Raw genomic sequence first — 25,543 nt, forward strand, 5'->3', positions numbered from 1 at the left:
CAAAAACACCATTTCAGCTCTAAGGTAAAAGGGTAGCATTGTGTTGTGGGGTTGATTTACCAAAAGAGTGAATGGTGTGCTTAATACAATCAATGGAATTAAGTGGAAATTATATTTCGAAAAAAAAATGATGCATGATATCGGAAAATAAGTTTAAGCTTGGGTTCAATACCCTAAGCATACTGCCAATACATTTACAGAAGAGCCTTTGAAGGTTTAGTAGCCAAATCCTGAACTCACTAACTATAATTTGCTGGCCGAGCAGATGTGAGCAAGCAGCTTATAGACTCAGTTAAGCAAGGTTGGAAGAAATGGGCCAAAATTATTTTAAAAAATAGAGTATTGCATGTAAACTTCTCAAATGAAAAAAACGTATTTCATTCAAATGAAACAATTTAGCAAATCTAGCTAAGAGCGAAGAAAAAGTTCAGAAGAATTTAAGTTTATATAAGGATTTAGTAGAAATTGTAATTTAGAATATTTAACTCTGTGCATATTTAAGGTGATACAGATTAATTTAAATTTAAACAGCATTTCTTATTTTGAAAATACAGAAATTGTGTCATCATTGCTCACAAAAAGTTTTTTTTTATTCATCAGTAAAAGGGGGATTTCACATGTAAACTTCTCACTTGAACTCCAAATACAGAACAAAAACAGATATATATATTTTTAAGCTCTTTTACAATATATTTTACATTTATCCATAAATAACAGGTGTGGTTTTATTTCAGGGGCAGCACTACAACCAGTCTTACAAACTTGATAATAATCCAAAGGATGAACATTATACAGGCTTTGGGAATAGAAAGATTTTCAAGATAAAGCTCCCCCTGGATTTCACAAACTATTCAACTATACAGATATTTTATTTAAAAGGAGACATCCATAAACCACTCAATCCTCTCTCCTTTCATAGCTAAGTGTAAAGTACTCAGTTGTGTAATCCCTCTTTACTCAGCTGCTTCATTCCAGTGCCACAAAAATACATGCTCTGTTCTTAAAAACTGGCAGTACAGCTGCAGAAAGAACATGAAGATAAATCATCACTGGCCCTAAGGTGTCCTCCCGTTCCTCTGCAGAGACATCTATGTTCTCTGAATACTCAATGACATAACAAGCACCAACAATCTCACTTACAAGCTCACACACTCCACTTGAGTATCTAAAACTTGTTAAATATCCACATTAATGCACTTAAAGTCATAATTAATGGTAGAAATGAATGCTGCACAACATAAGTGAACAATTTAAGGCTAAAATTAATCAGTGAAACCAACAAATTAAAAAACATACATTGAAAATATTTCTATTTACAGTATTTTCCAATAGAAAAATATGCTCAACTTCCACTGTTTTTCAATCATAACCACACGAAACTTCAAGTGCACAAGAATGTGAAATTTCAGCATATATATTTGAGTTTTAGTGCAGCTTTAAAAAAAATAGATACAAGTGCATCCTATTGGATTTCTTACTGGCATTGATTCTGCGGTGTTACGAGCTACAGCATCAAAAAATAAATGAACTAAAGCTGCTAATAAAGATAATTACAGTCATAGGAGATGTTCTCTTAACTAACCATGACCATTTGACAATCTGTAAACATTTTTAGGTTGAACACCAAGTTTATTTTTACTTGTAACTTTAAATTTTTCAACCAACAAGCTGTGACTGTACACCAAACACCCGTTAAGTGCAAAACAGTGACTTCTGGAGCTGAGCTGTGCGTGCCACTTCTCTTTGACGACTGAAGACCAGCACTGTAGTGCCTGTCACAATGCATGTTCTCCCATACTGGTTGAAGTAGAAGGGAAGCTGGAGGTGAAGCTAAAGTGGTAAACCGCCCACAACTTGTAGAAACATCAAACAGCAGGAGAAAAATGTAGGCAGAGGTTGGATGCATAAATGCTGCAGGATGCAGAACTCATGTAGAGATTAACCGAAAATGTCAAACTGCTGAGTCCGGAGGCCGAAGCATGGGGGATGTGGGATGGATATATACATTGGTGGAGGGGCTCAGTGCAGGAGTCAGTCAACAGAATTAAGTTTCACAACGTTTGTCTGAACATAAAATATCGTGCAGCATTTGATAGTCTCCTCTTGTGCCTACAGCAGAATCATAACTTTCCTCCCATTTTTAACGCTCGGGAGCATGTGCATAAATACAACATGGGAGTAAATTCATAGTCATAACCACATTGGTCGGATTTTACATTTAGACGACATATAGGCTTGTATGTTTGTATATTTCCATCCATTGCACCTGTTTAAAATTCAGGAGACTGAATGTTGCTACCGTGCATTTCACCAAAAAGTTAATCAGATGGAAAAGTGTAGAGGGCCAAGCAGGAGGTAAAGCTGAGCTCAATGGGTTGCCAGCAAAGTCCAATGCAAAGTACACATATGGTTACAGGAGACACTGAAAAATAAGAACAGGAAATAGTTTAAGAATTTAAAAATAATAATGCATTAACATAGTTTTTATATCTAAATGTTTGACTAGATACAAGACAAAAAAGCATTTTATAAGTGGACATTTTTCTCTCCCTACATTTCAAATAAGCCAACTCATGCTAAACCTAAATGTCAACATGTTGATAACAAAGTATGTAATTGACACAGAAAGAAATTAGTCCATAAACTTGTTTTGATAAAGTGGGATTACATGGGAAAATATTGCTTTAAGAACTTTCCAGACTGTAGAAACTGGGATTCTGACTCATTCTTCTAAAAAAAAAAAAGATCTGAAGACAAACTACTTTCAGATAAACTGAAAGTATTGTATGCTTCCTTTATGCACATATATCTCTAAGTGTTTTATGTGTATTTCTAAGTTATACAAGTGTACAATCCTTGGTGAGAATGGAACATGATATGGAAAGGACACGTGAAGAGCTCCTCTTGGTGCAGTTCTCAGACTTTGTCAAATATTGGTTTATTTTTTTCTTTAATAGGCCGTCAATTACAACTTGACTAGCTAAATCAGTTTATAACCTATTTCTTTTATCTATTTGTATAAGGGGATTACGTATGTTGTTGCACGTTGGCATATGCACATTTATCTAGTCTATAAACAACTTGATTTAAAGCCATTTAAGAGATGTCACAGTTGTACCTGCATATGTATTATCATGGCCTAATTAGCATTTGCTTTCTGCTTGGGAACTGGTGCTAATAATAGCATTTGTTCCTCAGGTTGCCACAGGAATAATAAAGTTGTAGGGGGGAAAAAACTTTAATTGTGCCGGCTTTCTTGCTGGGCTCCTGTTATCGTCAAGGGCTGATTTCCTTTCCCCACATGTGTTCATACAGTTGTCTAAATATATAAAAATAATGAGATTTCTCTCATCGTAGCATGTCTGACGGCGCACAGAATATAATTTAATCAATACAGACATTTATTGACTTTGCTGGAACTGAGCCCTAGTGAGCAAAATCAATCTGAGTTCACGTCAGAGATTCAGCGGTACTGTGGTTCTCAAAAGCATATCAGATTATATGATGAAAAACAAAAGAAGGGTTTGGTAATTTTATTCTAAATTCACATAATAATGTTTTTAGGTAAGTTATCATCTGCAATACCTTGTACACCCCTTAATGTTTGTGTTTCATTATTTTTATTATAAACCAGGACAGCATAGTGCATACATTTTAAGCAACAGAAAAATGTTACCCGCATTTCAAATATTAAACATAATTGAAAAGCTGAAAACTCAAGTCATAATTCAGATTGTCAGATTTACCGTAGATCTGGACTTTAAATAGGTCACTCTGACACATGGATATGCCTTGATTTAAATCATTCCTTTGTCGCTTTTACGTCTAGTGTAGGACTGTTGTTCTGCTGGCAGGCCTACATTTGTTACAGTTTTGCTGTTTCTGAGGCTTGCATTTTCCTTTAGTAGTACCTTGTTTTTAACTCGATCCAATTTCCATTAATGCTGATACTGTAAGCTTCACTCTCTGCTGAGAAACATCCCAAAAATAACAAACTGTAAAACATTATATCACAGAGGGGAAGGTGGGATGTGGGTGTTTGTTTTCCAGCTCACATAGTGCTCTAAAAAATGTAAATAAGCTTAATTGTGGTCTAATCTGACCAGAGCACCTTCTTTGACATATAAGCTCAGTTCTTTGGCAAATTTTAAAATGACCCTCAAACAGCTCTTACTAAAGCCGGGCATACACTGTGCGATTTTTTCAATTGTTGCACGCAGCTACAGCTCACACTGTACCACGAACCCCTACAGTGTGAGTTCACAGCTCACGATGAATGTGCGGCACGATGCTCTGATGCGATCTACAGTACCTGCTCACACTGTACGTCTAAAAACCACGTCAGACTCAGCTCCGCAGTGAGATGAAGCTGCTCTGACTCGTCTATCCAGAAACCAAATCAGTGGAAGAGGAAAATGAAGCTCACTATAGTGAACCGCGCTACCTTGGCAATTTGTGCAATTTTGTGCTGAAAACCCTAAAAGGAAAAACAACAACGTATTTGGACAAAGACATGACTGAGCAAACATGGCTACTACAGTCTGTCAATTTTACAGAGAGAATTCCATTTTATTTGAAAAATGGAAAAAGAAGAATCCTTGTTTGCGCATGCTCACTGAGTGATTTGCCCCAAAATCAAACATGTTCATTTTCTCCTGATCTCATGATTCCTGATCGGGAGGTAGTCGTGAGAGGCTGATCGCCCCTCGTTACCCCCTGTACACTACACGATGCACGACGCATCGCCCTGTCAGAAAATTCTCGCGCGAAAAAGGGCAAAAAATCGCACAGTGTAAGCCCGGCTTAAGAGTTCACTTGAGTTTACAATTATTCCTAATCATGAAAATTAACAAGTGTTATTGTTTTAGGTGGTCTTTTTTTTTTTAAATATCTTTAGAAAGAATTAGAGGTTACCTTGGCCCTGGACACGATGCTGGATTTTTTCTTCTGTTCTCATTTCCTCCTGAAATCCTCTAATCTCTGTTTTGGTGTCAGGGGGTTGTGTCTCCACGAAGCATAGAGCCCCGAACCCATGCACTTTGTCCAACTCCTCCGCCTGAGCCTCCTCCGCTGTGGTCCTTATCTGACTCTGGCTGGCTCTGGGCTCGCTCTGGTTTGGGGTTGGGTGTGCAGGGTGGGTCTGGCTGCTGGACCGACATTGTCCTGCGCAGATGGGTGCGTTTGCACAGAAAGTCAGGCTTTGCAGAAAGACCAAAGGATCCTTTTCTAAGGACCATGCGAACAGATGGGGATTTCTTGGGTCTGGCTCTATGTCCAAACTGAAGCATGGAGAGGTGAGCTGCATAACCCTCGCTGAGGAACTAAAGAGAAAAAGGGTCAGTAGCTCAGAGAGAAGTAAATGTGCAAAAACAAGAAGACAATTTTACAAAAACTGTCAATGGTAACAAAAAAACAAAAAAAAAACACTAGAAAGAACATAAGGAAAGACAAATAAACCCTTAGGTACCTGGCATTGATTTTGGTACTTCTTTGAAGGTCTGCCAACGATGTATATCTGAGAGGGGCTCAGGCCCAACATGTTGTAAACAGAGATATCCTTCATGGAGCCATAAGCAGAGTTTATCTTAATGTGACACTGGTCAGAGGGAGAGAAAAGAAAAGTCCTCAAACAGGGATATATTTGGCATTTCAGTGCAGCCCAGCTCAAAGCTGCAACACTGAAGAGAGTGACAGCTAATAAATAGAGCTCAAGAAACTGCAGTAGGAGTAATTGTTTACGAGGCTTACCTCCTGTATGAGGTTTTTGAGAAAGATTGTCTTCTGGCGCAAGGGATCATGCACCAGCCCTTCAGAAAAGAAGATCATCCCATGTGGAAAATTGTGTTGCGAAAGCCAAGATACTACTCTCTGCTTCTGCATGTCAGGCCGTCCAGTGATGTAGATAATAAGATACCCGAGGTCCTGCCAGTGCCTACAGGTGAACACATAACAAAACTAATTCAGATAATCATTTTTAATAGTCTGTCAGAAAATTTTACATGACACATTTCAAGACATTATTTTTCCAGTTTTCAAAGAAAATGAAACATTTGTTTTAACCTAAAATGGATAGTTAATTTAAGTATTCACACCCATTGTATTCCCGCAATATTTAAAATTTAGGAGTTTCAAAAAAAATCTGTGTTGCTTTTGGACCGGGTCATATTTACTCTAATCCCCTTAAATATCTTTCTCTTCAATCAATTTAAACCATTTGTCTTCAGAGACAATTGGTTTATGCAGGTTTCACTTACTAAAATGTAAAAAGTCCTAAGACCTTTAGGGTAGGTATACTGGACTGTACCGTTTACTTTCTCTTAAGAAATATCCCTAATTAAGTATCACTACTTTTGAGTGAGTTTATGGCACCTCTACCCATAGCAAGTAACTTCACCTAATAAAAATCATGTACCATCGAAATATAGCAAATGTTATAGTGTGATTTCTTGTTTATATACACCAGGGATGCTCAAGTCCAGTCCTCAAGAGCTACTATCCTGCAACTATTTGATGCAACTATTTTTAACACACCTAAATCAAATGAATGGCTCGTTACCATGCCTCTGCTGGGCTAAATGAGGGGATTGAGGCTTTAGATTCAGGTGTGCTAGAAAAGAGATGCTTCTAAAAGTTACAGGATGGTAGCTCTTGAGGACTGGACTTGAGCGCCCCTGATATACACACTTTATTGTTTTAATGGTATTTGCTATCAGCTGATCCTGCAGGGTCATTTGGTGGCAAAGTAAATATGAGCAGACTTAAAGCTGAAGTCTGTAAGTTTTTAAAAATCACTTTTTTGTCATATTGGCTAAAACTGTCCCTATACCCAGACATCAGTACATGTGATATGTAACCTGTGAAAAAAACTGCTTCAATTGGTACCGCCATGCGGTAGCCGCGCAGGTGCTGGGAGAGGGGTGGAGCTTGGAGGTGGGGCATGAGTGAAGCAGAGAGGGTGGGGGAGTGGCGTGAAACCTGTTTTTCTTCAAATTTTCAGTTGAAGTCTGCTCTCTTCTCAATGTTACAGACTGCAGCTTTAACAATATTAAAAAAATATACATTACCCGCTATAAGGACAAGTTCATAAGATTAATGTAGTAAAAATATATTTGGAAAAGTGTTTCTTTTTCCAGAATCCATCATCTTGGAGGAAAAAGGGTGATATTTTAAAATAAAATTACTTTTTTGTCTCAGTGATTATCTAATTAAAAAAATTTATCAGTTACTTAAAACTATTACTTTGTACTTAAAAGTGCATAATCACGTTATTAACATAGCAACTAGCGCTTGGAATACCCTATAAATGTAGGTGTTAATTGAGGTGGGATTTGTCTTGGATCACATCTCAGATGTGGCTGCAGAGTTGACAGATGTTTGAGCAATGTTGTATTAGAGGGAGTTTTATAAACTTGGTAAAATAATTTTCACAATTTTGTAAAGGCATCTATTGTGGGCAGGCTTTCTGGGGCTTTTATTTTGTATATATCAATATCAGATTCGATATTTCATTGTTTTGGCAGAAATGAAGAAATACAGTGATCCAATTCTCTTTATATCGTTCAGTCCTACATTAATGTGGTTCAAGAAGCTGTTGCATGCTACTGCAAGCCTCATGAAAAGGGACCCCAGGTACAGTATTTGCAGGTAGAGGTCCGCCTAAAATGGCATAGGCCTGTCAGAGGTCTGACAGATGAAACATCTAAAGAACACATAAAAATGTGTGGTTTTCAATAAAATGTGAAAAATGCACCATATGTTTAGCATTACATTGTCTCTCTTTTTATTCTTAAAGAAACTTTTGGCTTAAGTTGTAGCTAGAGTACAAAAAGTGCATGAAGTCTATCCGTTACCATTACAAATCAGTGTGTCAATAATCAAAACAACACAAAAACAATCACAGTGCTAGCTGTGTCAGGCAAAATCAGACACACTGTCTCAGCTACAGTGCAGTGCAGAAAGAGAAATACTGGAGCAACTCTCTGTTGTTATTTCTAAATGCATTGGTGCAGAACTGTGCCTGACAGACATATCTGAGGGTGGTCTCACTTGAATGCGGGGTCATGTACGGCTCAAATTCCTTTAAATTTCCCATGACTTTACTGTTCTGCAAAATCAGCACTACAGGAGGACAAGCAAAATGGATGGAAGAGATAAAAAGAATATCTTTTACAAAAAAGTGGATTTCATACAGATTCTACTCTCCAATTCAAGCTTTTCAAACTCAACTTGATGAAGTGACAAAAGTGACTTTGACTTTTAACAACACTTTGTTTACAAAATCCAACAATATAACCAGCTATTTATGTAACAACAAGTGTGAGCTAAAAATCACTTAAATTAGGAGCTTGTTATATTCTATTACTCCATCATCTGATGCAGTACATAAAAGTGGAGCTGAGCTTAACATGAAAATAATTTATACACCACGTCTGACAGAAAGCATTTTTGTTAAATAGTACAAGTACAGTAAATATTTCTTAATTAATGTATGTTTATACATTATATACATATATTTATAAGTGCTGATTACAACAAGTTTAGGTTGAATAAAAAAGTATTAAGGGGTCATCTCTGCCAAAACGAATTCTGAAGTTGCCAAAATTAAAACAACTTCAGTTTTTAAGAGATATTGGTTGAAAATGACACAGTAGAAAGCAAAAACATCAAACTTTAATAAACATATGCAGTTACACAAATATGATTACTTTTGGGCAGGTGAAATGATAAATATTTAAAGATCTTAAAAGTGAAGAGAAATAATTTCAAAAGCATTAAACCTTGATGTACTAATGTACTAATATTGCTCCCTAAAATAAGAACTAAAAAGAACTAGATCTCTGACCCATCACTAAAGTAATGATGGGTCTTAAGAAAATTAACTTTTGTTTAGATGCGCTGTTCAGATAGGATGACAGCTTAATTTGCCTGTGTTCTCATATTGGATTAATATTTTTCAGTGAATTGCAACACCAGGTTCTTTTTTTGACATTTTGTGGAAGTTTTTATTAGTTATTTATTATTATTTTATTATTTATTTCATTAGTTTATACTTGAAATTAAAGTAAGATTTGGAAACTGACTCTGGATTTTGACTTTGGACTCACTGGCAGAATCCAATCTTGTTACTTGTAACCTGACAAAGAGTTGATAGGTAAGGTGAAAAGGTCCTCGAAGAGCAAAGACATGGCTTGCTTTAGCAATGTACATAAGTACACAGTTACCTGACAACATCTACAGCTCCAGGCCGGACCTTGGGGTCGCTCCCCATGATGGACACACTTGCAGCAAAAGATCCATCGATGCTGAAGACCACGCACTCCATGCCCCGTGGTAACACAGTAAGGTAGGCCTCTGCACTGGTTTGGTCACCCCTTAGGTTTAAAAAAATAGGTAATGTCATATGTGGCCTTGCACAATGTAGTAAAATGCTAATACTTGGTTGATGAATTTAGAGTTATAATTTTATCACGTTTAGTTTAGGATTTTTATGTAGGTGCTTACTTAACCACCATTTTGACTGGATATACTCCCAGGCCGAGCTTCTTGCTTTTGGGGATGGTGTATGTAACCCTCCCACTGCTGTTAGTCACCTCCATGTCAAAGTACACCCAGCGGCCAGACTGAGGCTGAGTCATTACCAGAATGTCAACCTGAGATTAGTTAGATAATTATATGGTTAGAATATGAATAAATTAGAGTCAGAATCTATTAACAGTGTTGCCTTATTCATTTACCTTTTCTCCAGTTAAGGTAACCATGTCCAAGGGTCCATACATGAAGCGACCAACTAGAGTCTGAGGTCCGTCCTCTGTTGCTATGATATCATTCACCCTGTGGTTAGCTGTGACATTCTGCAGGTCATTTAAGAAGAAAACAAAAAAACAAAACAATGGACAAAACAAAATGCAAAAAATAATTATGATATCAGGTTCCAGGAAAATCTACAAGGAAATCATGTAGAAACAGTAAGTGTCAATGTCTTCAGCAGCTCGCCATAGGGTAAAAATATGCGATAAAAATGACCAATTACGTAAACAAAAAGTTATCACTAATTTGGATAAATTTAGTTTCATTAGTTTTATGCAATGCATCTCAAGTCTCATTGAACTTTTCTTAAAAACTGAAATAATTATTGAAATTCTGGCACTCCTGCAGTCAAATTGTTCCTATTTGTAGACTTTTGCTTGTGTGACATGTTCAGATAGATTTCAGTTCAAAGTGTTATGGTCAGAACATTGTTTAAGCAGTAGGGATTCTTTAGCAGGATCTTCCTTTTCATTCGATCAGCTCCGGACTGACACTGCAGGTGCAGTGGTGGATGTGCATAGTAGTCATGTTAGTTCAGAGTCAGACCAGTCTTTAAACAAAACCTAGTGGAGCTGTCCTACAGTAATTATGACTTGGTTGAAAAAATATAATCAACAGATCTTTGGAAGAACACTCTTGTCAGTGCTTGAGAGCCAAAGCACAGAGAGCAGGCGGTGAGTTTTAGAGCAAACCCAAAGTAAAAGACACAGTAACATTTGGAGCAACTGTCTGATCCAGGGGAACATATAAATTCACAAGCTGTGTATTTTCCCATCTCTACCTGTCAAACACAGGGCATTTTGTTTTTACCTTACAAGGTCAGCTTAATAAACCCAAATAAGTTTTCCAGTGGGAGGGAGGGGTGTGACAGCTGCTGCTGCTGCTGTGGCCGTGCCACTGTTTGTTTCTGAAACTGGCTAATGTTGACAACTAATGTTAGCTGGCCCGTTATTGTCTTTATAATTACAGCTACAAGCAGCCTGGTTGGCAGCCAGCTAAGATAAACACTTCATGTGAGCAAGCAAACGTAGGCAGCAGCTGTCTGGAATGGCAACGTTAACTTTAACTGGACTCTGTATAACAAGCAGACTTGGTTCACCCACTCATTCTGCCTTTTTTTGTTTTTCTTGCTTTTCTATCTACAGTATATCCGTGTCGACAGACAGACAGACAGACAGACAGAGATAGATAGGTAGATACTGTAGGTAGATAGAAACCTGAACCTGCAGACAAATTGTTACAAAATCAGTGCTTAAAAACAGTTTTGTAATGAGTCTTGTCTCTACCTGTCTGTGAAGTCAATCTGTGGAGTCTTGGCATCAACCCCTGTTCTCTGTACTGTACTGGCAAGAGGGTCTGAGCAGTTGCACCTGCAGCGGTTCTAAATACCGGAAGTTGTGGTACTTTAGCGGAGCACTATATATTGTTTGCTCTCCCAGCCGTTTGTGTGAGAAGGTATTACTTTTATTGACCACAAGATCTCAACCTTTTATCGTTCCTGATTTTTCTTGCCTGCCTTGCCTCTGTCAAATACTTGCCTTGCCTTGCTTCACAACCAATTCTTTTTTTCTTCTGCCCTTGTCTAGATTGTTCCATCAATCTAATATGACCCAAGCCAAGACCTTAGACTTGCCTGCTGCCTCTGTCCCACTGGAAACCTCTTGTTAAAATTATTTCACCTTGATTCTGGATTTCCCTCTCACTTATCACTTTTGAAAACCCCTGCCTTATCAATTGCTTCTCTGTACTGACAACAACTCCCCCGTTAGCCTAAGCCCTGTCTATAGTCACTGGAAGTTTTTAATAAACCTGTCAGATGCTTTCTTCTTGTGTCAGCTGAATTTTGGTTTTCCAGATTCTGTACGGGCATAACAACATAAACCCATCTATGTTCAAATGCAAAGGTAAACTAAACTAAAGAGGAATTATTGAAACTGTAAGTACCATTATACAATAATAGTTTCTCCTAAACTAGTTGTTTAAATTAACTGTTCGGATAGCTGCTATAGTATGCGAAGCAAATGAAGTCTTTGAAAAGTTTTAACACACACAAGGCACATTAGAAATATTTCTTCTCTATAGGGTGTTTACTTTTCTCTGAAGCATGCTAACTTAAAGAATATCAACAGTGGGGAATTACAGAGCAGCAGGTTAACTAATTTTTAATCTTTTTGTTATCTTATTTGAATTGGTTTTAAAGGAGCCAGCCATCACAAATACTAATCCTTAAATCTTCTCTTGCAGAGTTGGCTGCAATTTACCAACACTTTAGGAGCACACTAATCTATAAATTACTGACTCAGTTGTGGCCCTTCATGACATACTTTTTGCATTTACGACCAACCGTATTGACTTCTGCATAACCTTTACTCCATCATAATGTAATTGGGAAAGTGCTTTACTCATCTGTGATCTATTACAACGTACAGCTTTCTCCACAAATAGTTGGCCAACACCGTGAACTCCAACCCACTGATTTCAGCTCTAACTATTTAAACCAGTGCACATAAAAAAGTTACACACATGCTTGAAATATGCAAAAGGTTTTATGTTCTACAAAATTTCCCTGGTTTTCTCACATTAAGGGATGTCATTTTCAAAACCTGTGCAATGCAAAATGGAAATCAGTTTCACATCAGCATGAGAATTTAAAAAGAAAATAAATTACACAAAATGCAAAACTATCCTGATGTCAAGTTTCTATTGTCAAAAATAACACCATTCAAGATTAGACATGAGAATTTATCTAAGCAGCTTTCACAGGGAAGGTACAAAGTAGGGTTACAGTAGCTACATATATGATCAACGGGAAGAATGTTCCTTATCTTTGCTCCTTATACTTAAAGTAGCAGCTTCCTTTAAACATTACCTGAAATCTGTTTTTAATCACAGTTTGCTGACAAAGATTAAAATTATATCACTTGAGGTGCTATAGCAGAGAAGCAGTTAAGAATAGCAGCAAAGCATTCATTTGATAAAATGGTATTGTCACATTTCAGGATGGTATCTTACAGAAGTGTCACCTCAAGAAGTTCAACATTACATGCAACATTACGTCTGTCAGCAGGTAATTGTTTATCAGCAAGAGCTCTCTCTGTAGTAATGTAACCAAAAAGCCCCTACCCAAGTAAAATACCTCAGATGCTTATTTCTTGGTGACTCTGAACAGCCTAACTATGGCTGATACGCTAGCACTGCACATATCTAGTTTCTCCAGTTGGAGCTGCTCTAAATCACAGTATAAATCTGATTCAACAGTTCATGAAAAGCCTCATTTTGTGAAGCTAAACAATGTGAAGACCAAAAAAAGAATCTTTTAAACTCAAATATAGCAATGTTACCATGGTATTTGGCCAAAACAAGTTTATTTATATCCTTCTGAAAAGAAAACCTTTAATAAATTTTCTTGCATTCAGAAATGAGAACAACATTCCGACCTTGGTTGTTCTGCTTAGCAAGGCTTGCGTGAATCATGTAATTGTGTGCTGTGAGATTTTAGAGCTTCAAGGTGAGGCTGTGGGAGATTGTTAAGAATTTCAAGGCTCAGAGTTAGACTGGTACAATTGAATCATCCAATAATAACTTTATTTTTAGACTGAGTGAATGAAAAGGCAACATTGAGGACAAAGCCAAGAGGGAGATAAAAATATATTGCATGAACAATAAATCCTCACTTCAGAATGCTTTTCATTTTCCCTAAAACCTGAATTTCTGATAATAAAAACAAAACATTTATTCACAGCATTTTCATTTTTAAGTAAGGGAGAGAGAGAATGTAATAACAAATCTGATCATTCCTTTGAGTAAACCTACCCTTAACTTGACATGTGTTCTCCGCCTGAGCCATTTCTCACGAGGGCTCGAAGGAGAAAATGGAGCCGAGTCCAAGTGGTCTGCTTTTTGGGTCCTCACACAGTCGCATCGCATTAGCTGTCAATAAAGCCACAAAAAAAAAAAAAAAAGATTTACATGCACTCTATAAATTGAAACGTCATTTATTTCAGATCATTTTCAGACCTTAAAGCAAATTGAATTTAAAGTTCAGTTAGAATTTTCCAAAAAATTAATCTTTACAAAATCAGAGTGGTGAAGAATAAGCTAAGAATATTCAACATATTTGTTTAATAATTTCTTAAAAGTATAGCGGAGGATGTTCTTTTACTCGGTGGATCATCAACATAAGTGGTCATACGTTTATGTGAGGCCTTCCTACGTGCTTGTTCCTAGTTAGCTATCTTTTTCTGATATATGTTTTGTGAGCTACAATTATAACCAGTCATTGCAGCTCACCTTTCTCACCACAGTTCTTTGAAAATGACAGAGAGTCTCAAGAAAGAAAAGTGTCCATGAAGTGTATGAGAAGCAGAGAAAGACGTCAGAAGAGAGAAACAAGACCAGAGTGTTTTGGGGAGATTCTTTCACGTACACTGAATGTACAGCTTGTGCTTCCCACTAAAAGCCTCGGTTGAAAAGTTTCTACTCAACAGGTAAAGTCTGGCCTGCTATTTGGAGCGATGCAAACGGCAGCTTGTAAACTGATCGCACACGATTAATAGGCATTCCCTCTCAGGAGCATGTACAGGGTTTGCTGTAGCTTTTTTTTATTGGATTGGGTGGGTCTTTTCAAAAATTAGAGAAAATCCTCCTCTATACCGTTAACATTGAGAAATTTGTCTGCATTTCAGTTACTACGTGTTTAAGCCAGGATGGTGCTGGAATTTCCCCAGTATCGTTCATCATTTGGGATAGTTGTTTTATAAATGTAAATCCCTATATTTGTATAAAACCTTGTGTTTAATTTATCTTTTGGATTTATACAGTATTTTTCAAAGGAATTTGAATTTAATTGTCAAGATGCTGACTGAAATAGGTGAGAGAATGGCAATTTCATCATTAGTGAAGTAAGTCTTGTAAGACACTTTCCGAAAGGCCACTCAGTGAGGAAGATGCGTTCAGTACTAACAATATAAAGAAATATTTGGCAATTTATGTTATTAACATATACAACAACTGGCTAAAAAACTTACTATAATTTTTTATTTACCTTTAGGGGAAAAAAATACTTTTGTGTTGACTTAAAATTTAAAAATCTATTGTAACAAGTGAATGTACATAACTATAAAATCACACATATCTACACAGAAGCATTTTTTATACTTCAAACCTGCAGAAAGCATGGTTTAATGCGTCGGTTAAAACCCTGTGGCAATATTTTTGTGAGCAGGTTTGTGATCTGTATCCTTGAAACTGCATTTGTAGTAGTCTTAAAATCTCTACTCTAATAGAGAGCGCAACAGTAAAACAGATTAAGTGCTAAGAGGAGACTTGAAGCTCTTGAAGAAAGTCATTATACGAAATAGCTTCTGAATATCATTTTTGAATCACTTGAAACTTGCAATTCTTGCTGTTTCAACACATTTTTAGAAATTCATCTAACTTGAAAAAATAAAGAAGGTAGGAAAGACTTCCTGCTGCATCTTTCGATATGTCAAAACATGAGGCGACAGTGAGCGCTGAATGATAACCTTTCCAAGAGAGCTATTTATCCCATATGTCTGCAGCTCTTGGTTCTGCCATATTTTTCTAAAAGTGATTTAATGTCAAAGCATACAGTGAAAGGAAATATTATCCTTATCTAATACAATAATCTAATTGTTAAAGAGGGGGAAATAAGGCTTTCTGGGATTTTTTCTGAGTGGTAATTTTTCTGTTCCCCAGACCTTTGCACTCTGTCTGTAGTACTGAAATTCACCCATTACAGCTAGATCAATCTTTTTTTCCATTTATTTTTTGTTTCCACACATAAATCCATCCCATGCAACCTAAAACTAAACCGAGGGATGCATGTATTTCTCAATTCCTCTTAAAGGTACACTATGCAACCGGTGTTGATTTTCCAGCGAGGCTCCCCCCAGAGGGCGAAAGTAAAAGTGCACTGTCGTAAATATGCACAGCTGTTCTCCTGGTTTCTCCGTCAGGCGCGGTTGTTTTGAGCTTAGCAGACAGGCGAACGCAACGAATGACTAAGCATCTGACGCGCCGCAAACGCGCTGCTGCTCGAGATGGAAAAATTGAATTTTTGCTGCTCGACGCGCCGCGTCAACCAATCAGAGAAGCTGATCTGGGAGCTGGCAGGGAGAGAGACAGAGCGCTGATGATCAGATCAGTTTATTGACGCCTAAATTAACTTAAAATGCAGAAATCTGCCGGCAGAATATGTTGGCTTTTATTATCCTGCTGCCTGCAGTTTGGATTATTTAGATGAAAAACACCTACCAGCTGCCGCGGTGAACCGCAAGGAGGCGACCCAGCCAGAGGCTGCTGTTGAAGGGATTCCTACTGTCGGCGCACCGCTGGTATGTGGGGGTCTGAGCGGCTCCGACAGAAAAAATATTGTAAGGCAGGAGAATAATCTGAATGAACTGACTGCACTGATTACGTTTTCAGGTGTATTTTCTCACTTAAACACATATTAAAACTACTTTATTCCCACTGATCACAGCAAATATAGCTGCAAGGCAGAGAAAGGATAGTGAAGCTCCGCCCAACGCGCGTCAGAGACACTTTTGCACAGCCAGAGCAGCAAAGCTGCTTCAGCCGCGCGTCAGAACTAACTGGTACAAGCAGTAAAAATGAAGCAGCAGATGCGATTTTGCTGTGTCCGGTGTGAAAGCAGCACTGCACAAAGATCGCCACTGTGCTAGCAACGAGCATGCTTTTAACTGGGGGCGTGTAGCAGTTCTCGCCGTAAAGCAAGACCGACTCTCGTGAGACTTCTGAGCCTGTGGGTGCGGGTCGGTGCTCCTGCAATTGCAAGTGCGGTATTTCCCCCACAGACCACCAGGGCGGCCGAGAATACCTTTGTTCAACCTGAAATGACTCATTTAATCATCCAAAACGTTATGGAACACATTAATTAACTGAAAAATTTTGCATAGTGTCCCTTTACGTACAAACAAAAAAGAGATAAGGGAAGCAGCATCTCAATCAGAGCTTTTTGGATATGATCGTTTTTGTAATCTGAAAACCAAGTTTTGATTTACCAAAAGGCAATCTATGTTGAGCCTATTTCCAGTTCATCATTAAACACCTAGCTGAGTTTACAGCTTATCTAAGACTTCCTTGAGATGTTTTGATTCCATGTTTGTGCATTTCCTTATGCTGCTTGGAGGTTACCACAGCAAGCTAGATTTCAGGCTTGGAAAAGTATTTACCGTATGCTCGCTCTCTTTAACCCAACTCAACCAGGACTTGAACCCAGGTCCCCAACATGACAATCAGTAAAAAACACTACACAATAAGCTTGGTCTACACGTCTTAATGAAGCAAATGGTAATAATCTATCTTCCTAAAACTTCCTGCATATCATCACTGTAGATTTCTTTAAGCCCACTGCTTTTCTTAAAAAAGATTAAAAAGCTAGAAAATCTACCAGTTTTATCCGGATAAGACAAAGAGACAAAGTCATTTTAGATGTTTTACTTTTTTTCCCTAAGTTTCTTGCAGCTATCTTTTAGGTAAAACAGTTCCACTGTTTTGATTTTATAGGGTGGTTTATGTTCTTCATGACTTGATGAAGTTAAGCAAACCATCAGTGTAATGCAAATCATCTGTGGATGGCACTACTTTTGGGTTTTAAATAAGAAAAAGAAAAAAAAATAAATCCAAATGCACCACATCTCAGACTGATTGCAGGTTCTACAGATTTCAATGTTTGTTCACAGTTATGCTGTGTCACTATAGCAGGAAAAGCTTTAGATATAAGATTACAGCTGTTTGTGGTGAATAATATCAGAGGGTTTAAAACTATGAAACATGCAAACAGGTTTAGTTTTCTAAGGTCTTTAGAGGTACAAAAAAAGAGTTTCTCTTTTTTTTTCCACTAGTACAATGAGAACAGAGTGGTGATGCTTTACTAATGCAACACACAGAAATAGTTCTTTTTTTTTTAAAGTGGTTTCAAGAAATTTAATTAGGTAATAAGAGGGGGCCAGATGGAGAAATAAACAGACTCACTAAGAAAAAATTGCCATGAGACAATAAATATCACAAAATAAAAAATAGAAATCTATCCAAAATCTTGATTTATTTTTTCTAATTACTGAATAAGGATTCCAGTTTTAATTAAGAGATAATTGTTTTTAAAATGAAGTTAATGTCCTTCTAGTTATTGCTTTAGACAAAGAACTTTTAGATTTTTTTTAAATTTCTACATTTGTTGTACATTAAAATCTTTGTTGGCAATTTTTTTTATGATGATTTTTTTTTACTTGTTTCAAGAGTCTCTATATATGGGAAACATGAAAGGGAAAAAATCGGTCATGCTATCAGCGAGGCTTTCCTACCTGGCGGAGAACAAAAGCAGCAACATCAGTGGACTCCCAGTAGGAGGCGTGAAAAAGATGCGGCAGAGCCACTGTTGGGAAGGCGGTGAGCACATCGGGGCAGTATAAAGCATAATCCAACCTCTTGGAGCCCCACCAGCTACTGGAAACTGAGGCGATAAAACATAATAAAGACACCAGGTGCTATCTGGGATTCATTTATATTCTACACACCTCAACACGATCTCAATAAGATAAAATATCAAGGGCACTGAGATCTTTTTTACTCCTCTATTTCCCTCCAACTCACTGTTAGCGATGGTGTTCCCCAGCTGGCTCATGGAGCAAACTGATATTTCACCTTCCTCATTCTCCTCTCTTCCTCCTCCCTCAGTTTCAACTTTGCAGGAATGCTGTGAAGCTGGAGCTACTGGAGATTTGTCACCTTCCAGAAACACGCTGGGATTGCTTTGGATACTTTCTACTACAGATTGAATAAAGAAAAGACCACACACAAAAAAAGAGAAAAGAATACATTGGTTACCAAAAAGATGAGTGGCTTTCATTTTTAAATTGTTGCATTTTTTTTCTTTATAGAACATCAATTTACATAATACAGAACAAGAGATTAATCAAAGTTCCTAAAGTTTTTGCTCATCTCTTCATTGCATCATTTTGGAGCATTTGTTTTAACAGATTTTTTTGTTGGTCTTTATTGTTAAGGCTTGAATGTTTCATGCTTTTTAAAGCATATAGCTGAAGAGCAATTTGTGTCTTTAACATGGCTTTGGGATTACTTTATTCAACTTTCTGGCGTTAAACATTTAAATTAGTTTGTGGAGGTACATTTTAGTTGTTTGTTTAGAAAATGTCTGAAGAATAGGATAGGAATAAAAAGCACATTGAGAATAATTAAAAATAATTGTCAGTAGAAACAGCCCTGCAGCCAGTTCTTGAGGGAAAAAGTTCTCTCGTCTTCTTTGATTTATACTTTCAGAAAACTATACCCAGATTGTCTTGAAGCTCTCTTTGAAATTATGCAAATGATTCTTTGATGAGTTTTCTACTGTCAAGAACTTTTAATGTGCCTGCTCTGTGCAAAACTGCTGCATGGGCATGACATAAAACCACAAGCTGATGCATTTATTTTATAAATGCTGTGTTGTGGAAAATAACATAAGCTTCCTACTAGACATGGTAGTGGCATAGTGCTGGGGCGATATTTTTCTTCAGCAGAGAGCTAAGCATGTGTTTGGATGGCCAAGTCAAAGTCAAGGCCTTAATCTAATTCTGTGGCAAAACGTCTTTGAGGTTTGTTATCCATTCAGTCTTAATGAGTGTGAGCTATTTGCATTTTCAGTTTCCAAATGTGCAAAGTTACTACAGACTTAGGTCTGTTAAAGACCTGCATACATATCTGCATCGTTCCAAAACATTCTCACTCCCAACTCATCAAGTACTGACACTTTTGGTCAAAGTTACCCCCCTTTTATATATTGATGCCTAGGGTAAATGAAAGGTTGTGGACATTGTTTCACATGACCCATGACTAGATATATATATTTTAGTTTACGAATGTATGGTAACATGTATACCATAGTGTCTTTAGGTGGGTTAGGGTTAGGGTAACACGGGGGTCAGAATCCCACGGCTCCAGAGCCACATGCGTCTCTATAGCGCCCCTTGCACCTCTGGAGCTTTTTTAAAATGTATAAAAATGGAAATAGATGGATTTTCTTTTTTTGCTTGTTTCTTTTAATATAACGTGTAGGAGGACATACAAAAATTTTTTTATGTTTTCCAATGCTGTCAAAATTTGTATAATAAATAAATTTAAACAAAAAATGTAAACATTTCTATCAACAAAGTTTTGCATCATAGCCTGTGACTCACGTTTCAGCATGGCACGGTGCCAGGCAGGTGGTTGTTGTAAACAAACCGGTGGGTGCACTGTATTTAAATTACACTAGCTTATTTTCAGTTACATAGCCTACTTACCTTATCAATAGGCTGCTGTTGCCAGCTACCCCAATAAGGGGGAAAAAGAGGAATATATTGTTACTGAGGTTTGAATAGGAATGCATTTTATTTCCATGTGGAGGTTTGAATTTACAGGAGTCCTATTATACATGTTCCATTTTTTGATGAACGCCTGTGGCATCTGCTCAGATCTTAGCAGTGTGGCAACAGCCAGTAAAAGATGTTAGGAGTTTAAATCAAACAAGCTTCTTTTCATAATCAGTCCTTTCTTTTACAGGTGGACCCACATATGAAATTATGTGATGTTAAGAGCAAAATAAAAAACAAAACAGTTATCTTTTAGTCATTTCTGATCAATTTAAACTCCATCTGATATTCAACACACTGCAACTAACAAATCCCCAGAACTTCTTTTTGTTCTCTTGTTTTATCCTCAAGGAGCTGTGGGAGAGGTTCTCTCCTTGAACCCCAAGAAGTCTCTGATGTTCATGATCTCTGAATAAAACCAGAGCAGAATCTCTTCAGACTTTGAGAGCTTCTTTGACATAACCTTATTAGCCATGAGTACACGGCTGACTCTGTAGCAGCAAACTGACTTTGTGAAACCAGGATAGTTAAAAAGTAATTTTGCAAGAAGACCAACTTGTTCTGTGAAATTAAATGCATCACAGTAACGTTAACATTATACATAACATCATAATTTATTATAACTGATTATGTTTTATGTTTTCAACACACTACATGTATTTCCTTCATTACCCTCATTCTGTTCCTGATAGACAAACATGCTGACTACATTATCACTCATTTATAAGGTGCAGTTTCGGTCAGGTTTTATTTTCTCCAAACATATTTTTTCCTGTCTTGTATGCTGTTCATTTTGTTCCAATTTTTTACATCCTTGGTATTCCATTGTAAATCTATTTACTGTCTACTCTGGACTGACACCAAACATTTTTTCTTTGAGCCCTGATCTCTATCTTTTTAATTCTGTTTAATTTTTGTTCTGTAAAACATAAAAGCATTATATTTTTTATACATAAGATAATACTATTTTTTTTTATTGTTGCCTGATGTGTTTCTTGTTGCTTATTGTGATCTGCTGACTGAAAATATATCTGCACATGGAATTGGAGGTGGAATGATTCGCTCGTCTGAAGCTCTGTTCTTCACAATCTGTTAAAACTTCAACTTTATGCTTACCATCAGCCTACGAAAAAAACTTATGACATAGGCTTAATTCCACACACCATTGCATGCATATGTGTACTGTAGAATATTTTTCATTTTGATGCTGCAGTATGTAGAAGGGCAAAAACCGAGAAGCGAAACATGGATTAGGATGTATGAGTAGAAGTGGGCTTTAATCCAACAAGATACATTTGCTTGCTGCATTGTGCTAATCAGAGCACATCATGTCTAAATGAGCAACTTATACGAAAGGATTTATCTGAATCTCTGGAAAGAAATAATAGATTTCCCCTTGACACTGCTTTCTAATCACATTAAATTTGCTCTCATGAAAAAGAGCACATTATATGCATTATCTCCACACAAAGAACAGCATAAAGACAGCCAACCATGAACCTCAGCATCTTGGTTAAAAGATAACTAATGGTTACAGCGATTGGTGTGTGTTTGGTTTGCCAAGGATGAGAGACAGTAGAAGAATACAGATTAACCCTCAATCCCTCAGGCGTGAGAGAGAATCTGACATAGTTAATGAATCCCCTACAGTCAAGGCAGAAAACAATCTTTACTTGGGAATTTTGCCCAGACAGTATATCTATGCTTGAAGATCTAATGTCCTTTGAGATTTTTTACAAATGACTTGAGATGATGACTAATTTTATTCATTGAAAAATAAAACTACATTTTTTTTCTTTGTTTTTACTAAAACCAGTAATCCCAAAAATTTTAGACAAAAAAATAAAAATAAAGCAAAACATGGTACTTATTTCTAAAGTGGCCAAGATTTCATTGATGTTTTTTGTGGCCAAAAACATACAGTTCGATGTAGACATACAATTTCCCCATCGTTGGACAATATAGGGATTTTCTATTCTATTCCATCCCTCACAAACTAAATATTTAATTAAACTTTTAAACCCTTACCAACAGTTCTAATGGTTCAAGTGTTTATATATTTAACACTTTGAGAAATATAAAAACAATGTCTGAACATCAGACCATTCAATTAAAACAATTTTAAAAGTATGTTATGGTTTTATTCTGCTATTACTTCCAGCTTGCAACATTCAAAAATTAAACTGAACATACTCATCCCAAATACAACTATTTAGGTATATCAGGATATACTGTACCTAAGTATACAAGAAAAGTAAAAATAAATCTCTATAGAAAATGGCTAATGCAGAACTCAATATGAAGCATATTTAATTACTTCTACTCTTCTCTGCCCTGCAATGATCCAAATTATTCCGAAGTATTGCCTACCTCCTTAAATCAAACAATCAAGGAAACCACAAACTGCATTTCCCTTTATATCCTCACTGGTTATTGTTGGTTATTTGGTGTTCACAATTCTGTAGTTGAACAGTATGTAATTCTCTGAGGAAATCAACAGGCCATTTAAGCTACTTGGAACAATTAGTGATCAGTTTCTTTAAGAATTTCTTCAAGAAATGGTTTCAATTTTTATGAATGTTTTCACATCAGTCCTCTCAACTGTAATGCAACATTTGAACACACAGCTCCATAAAAAATATTACTCTCTTTTCACAGCATGTTAAAAGAAATGACAATGCTATACATAGACATCCCGAAAAACTACAAAATGCAGTTTGGAAAATAATTTAATTTACTGTAATTTATTAAGATAATAATACAAACTGCCTGGCCCAACTTGGTTCAATTTAAAAAAAAACCTTATCACTAGTTTTGTCATTATGAGCAGCAATAACTGCCATCAAGTGCTTAAAATAACTTGCATTTATTCTCAGTTCAGCCTCTTCAGGGAGCTTTAAGAATAAACAGTCTGTTAGGTTATGCAACAGCACATAAGAAGAATCTCAGTCTAGACTTAAAGTAGGCCATGCTGTATGTTTGGGGCATCCAAAGTTGGACTTGCCAGTGGTGTGTCCCACGGGGGGCCGGAATTTAGGGTCACAGACATTCTTCTTCAGGATTTTTTCCAGTCCATTGCATGATTAATGGCTTTAACAAATGTTAGCAAAGACAGTAAATAAGTTCCACACCGTTATATTATGTGATGGGAAAATAATTTAGCACTCTAATTCTCTAGTTATTAACCTGAAAATGAGTTTTGTCTCCTTTCTTGCACAAAAGTATTCACCCAAGCAGAATGTGAGTCTTATCTTATTGACACCCTAGAAGTTTTTTTTTGGTGTTAGGTGTTTTGGTAAAGACCTAGATCCTTTTAGTTTAACGTTATCCTTCTGTTTAGTGGAAAACTGTCCACATTGTGTGTGAAAAACGTCCCTGTTTTTAAGAAGTTAGTGCAATCCTTTGTCTAATCAGAAAAGGTAGAAAATTGGCAAATACTGTGCTGCTTGAATGAAGAACATCAATCTCATTTCTTGTTAATGTAAGACTTAGAATTTTTTTTTTTTTACAATGACAACTACCACCTCTGTGTTTATATGTGAGAATGGTGTTATTTATAAAAAGCTCTATAAGTTGAATGCCAGATGCAAAGGGGTCCAAGCTGTTCCAGGTCTACTGCATGTGTAGATAATGGCTCTCAGTGCGGTTCAATGAAGTCTTAAAAAACTTAAGGAGGATATTCTAGAGTGGTACCCTTTTTAGATGAATATATAAGAGCTGCTTTGTTTCTTATCTGTTTTCAAATTTGTTTAGAATAGAAAATCTTGTTTTTTTTATGAAATTCTACTCTACTTTATGTTGTCAGATCATTTCTTTATCGTCAATTTTTTTATTCTAAGGGTCAGGAAGAAATCAGTTCTGAACCCATTTTAATATTACGAATTGATAAAGAAGGTATCTGTTAGGGGAAAAATACTTTTACAACACGATATACATGGTTTGTACCAGCAAAGATTCTTTATCTCCATAAAAAATGCACTCTCATACACGTTACCACTATCTATCCTCAGTTGTCATTGATGATGCTAAACAATTAAAAAAGGACTAATTTTCTTTCAGACTGAAAAGAATTTTCAGACATTTCTCTTTTTTTTAGGATAATGAGTGAAGAGAAGCCAGAACATTACTTTGGCAGTGATTGAGAGAGAGAAAACAGTAGAGGCCACTGGCATGTTTTCTAAAACACAGAAATTCAAATGCTTAGTGCTGCCAGTGCTCGGGGAAGACAGGGCTACACAGTGACGAGACAGAAACAAAGGAGAGAGGCAAAGAAGAGAGCTTTCTCTTACGGCAGAGAGATTGCGATTAAAGCCGCTGATGACAGTAGTAAGGATTCATGCATGGGAAAGTGATTGTAATGTGGCCTCAGAACATTTTGACAGAATGAAGGGGAAAATAACGTATGAAAAGGGATCCTCTAAGCTTCCCCATCTGGTAATGATGAGAAAAAACTGTAACCTTTGCATTAGAAGACAGTTCTCCAAGCAGCCACACCTGATTGATGCCACCATAACTCCATGCGCATTGCATGTCTTGCATGATAGTATTTCCTTCTGACCCACAGCTGGAAATCAATATGAGAATGGCTCAGCTTCTCTGTATTAGTAGCATTCATCATAATAAAAACTGCACAGGTGACGGGTGTTCATGTCAAAGTCATTCTCAGAGGAGCCCTGATGTGTTTGGCACTCCATGCCTTCATAACCACTAATTACTATATTACAGAACAGGAAACCGGTAACGTGTACAACAGCTTCTACTGAACCACTGCACACATCCACTGTTTTTAATTCAACACATAATTTGACAGCCTATGTGGCCGATCGATGGGAACGAGATGCAGACCTATAATTAAAACCTGCTGTAGCTGCAAGTCGACGCTCTATCTGCTGTTACACTTCGTAACCTTTGTCATCACCCTCCACTGGCTCACAGATGCATCAAGGCTTTATGACTGGTTAAACATAGACGTAGTTAATTAGAATAAAACAAACAAACAGCTTACACATCCTAATAAAGCAGGGGGAAACAGACATGATGTCTAGTTTGTATTCAGGCCAAAAAGCAGTAAAAAGCAAAACATTTGAAATGGGATCCATACTTCAAAAACATGTATAACATCTACAGATTGATAGAAACACTGTTCCTATGCGTATAAATAATTAAACCAGATAGAATAGAGCCATGTTCTATTAAACATAGAATAACAAACATCCTGGTCTTTAAAAGAACACACCGTAAGATGTTTAACAAGAATCTCACCTATTATCATGAAATGTTTTTAATTTGACAATCATTACGTTATTAAATAATTTAGCTGTGTTATTATTTTTCAGAGTAAACTC

General features: G+C 36.8%; 1 protein-coding gene across 3 annotated transcripts in view; it reads right to left on the reverse strand.

Moving 5' to 3' along the window:
- Nucleotides 1-560: 560 nt before the first annotated feature.
- pitpnm3 (PITPNM family member 3) overlaps nt 561-25,543 on the reverse strand; it is a 149,966-nt gene continuing 124,983 nt past the window's right edge. For 2 of the 3 annotated variants that reach the window (XM_015382884.1, XM_015382875.1), the window contains exons 11-20: nt 18,442-18,615; nt 18,153-18,301; nt 13,621-13,737; nt 9,735-9,851; nt 9,502-9,650; nt 9,222-9,371; nt 5,749-5,932; nt 5,468-5,596; nt 4,915-5,321; nt 561-2,422 (exon numbers count right to left, since the gene is read on the reverse strand). In XM_015382884.1, the coding sequence (XP_015238370.1) occupies nt 4,992-5,321; nt 5,468-5,596; nt 5,749-5,932; nt 9,222-9,371; nt 9,502-9,650; nt 9,735-9,851; nt 13,621-13,737; nt 18,153-18,301; nt 18,442-18,615 (1,499 nt within the window). In that variant the 3' untranslated portion in view covers nt 561-2,422; nt 4,915-4,991. The remainder of the gene's footprint in view (nt 2,423-4,914; nt 5,322-5,467; nt 5,597-5,748; nt 5,933-9,221; nt 9,372-9,501; nt 9,651-9,734; nt 9,852-13,620; nt 13,738-18,152; nt 18,302-18,441; nt 18,616-25,543) is intronic. The other variant, XM_015382891.1, reaches the window with a different exon arrangement.

The sequence above is a fragment of the Cyprinodon variegatus genome, unplaced genomic scaffold (assembly GCF_000732505.1).
Source record: "Cyprinodon variegatus isolate N-32 unplaced genomic scaffold, C_variegatus-1.0 Scaffold14, whole genome shotgun sequence".
In the NCBI taxonomy this organism is placed as follows: domain Eukaryota; kingdom Metazoa; phylum Chordata; class Actinopteri; order Cyprinodontiformes; family Cyprinodontidae; genus Cyprinodon; species Cyprinodon variegatus.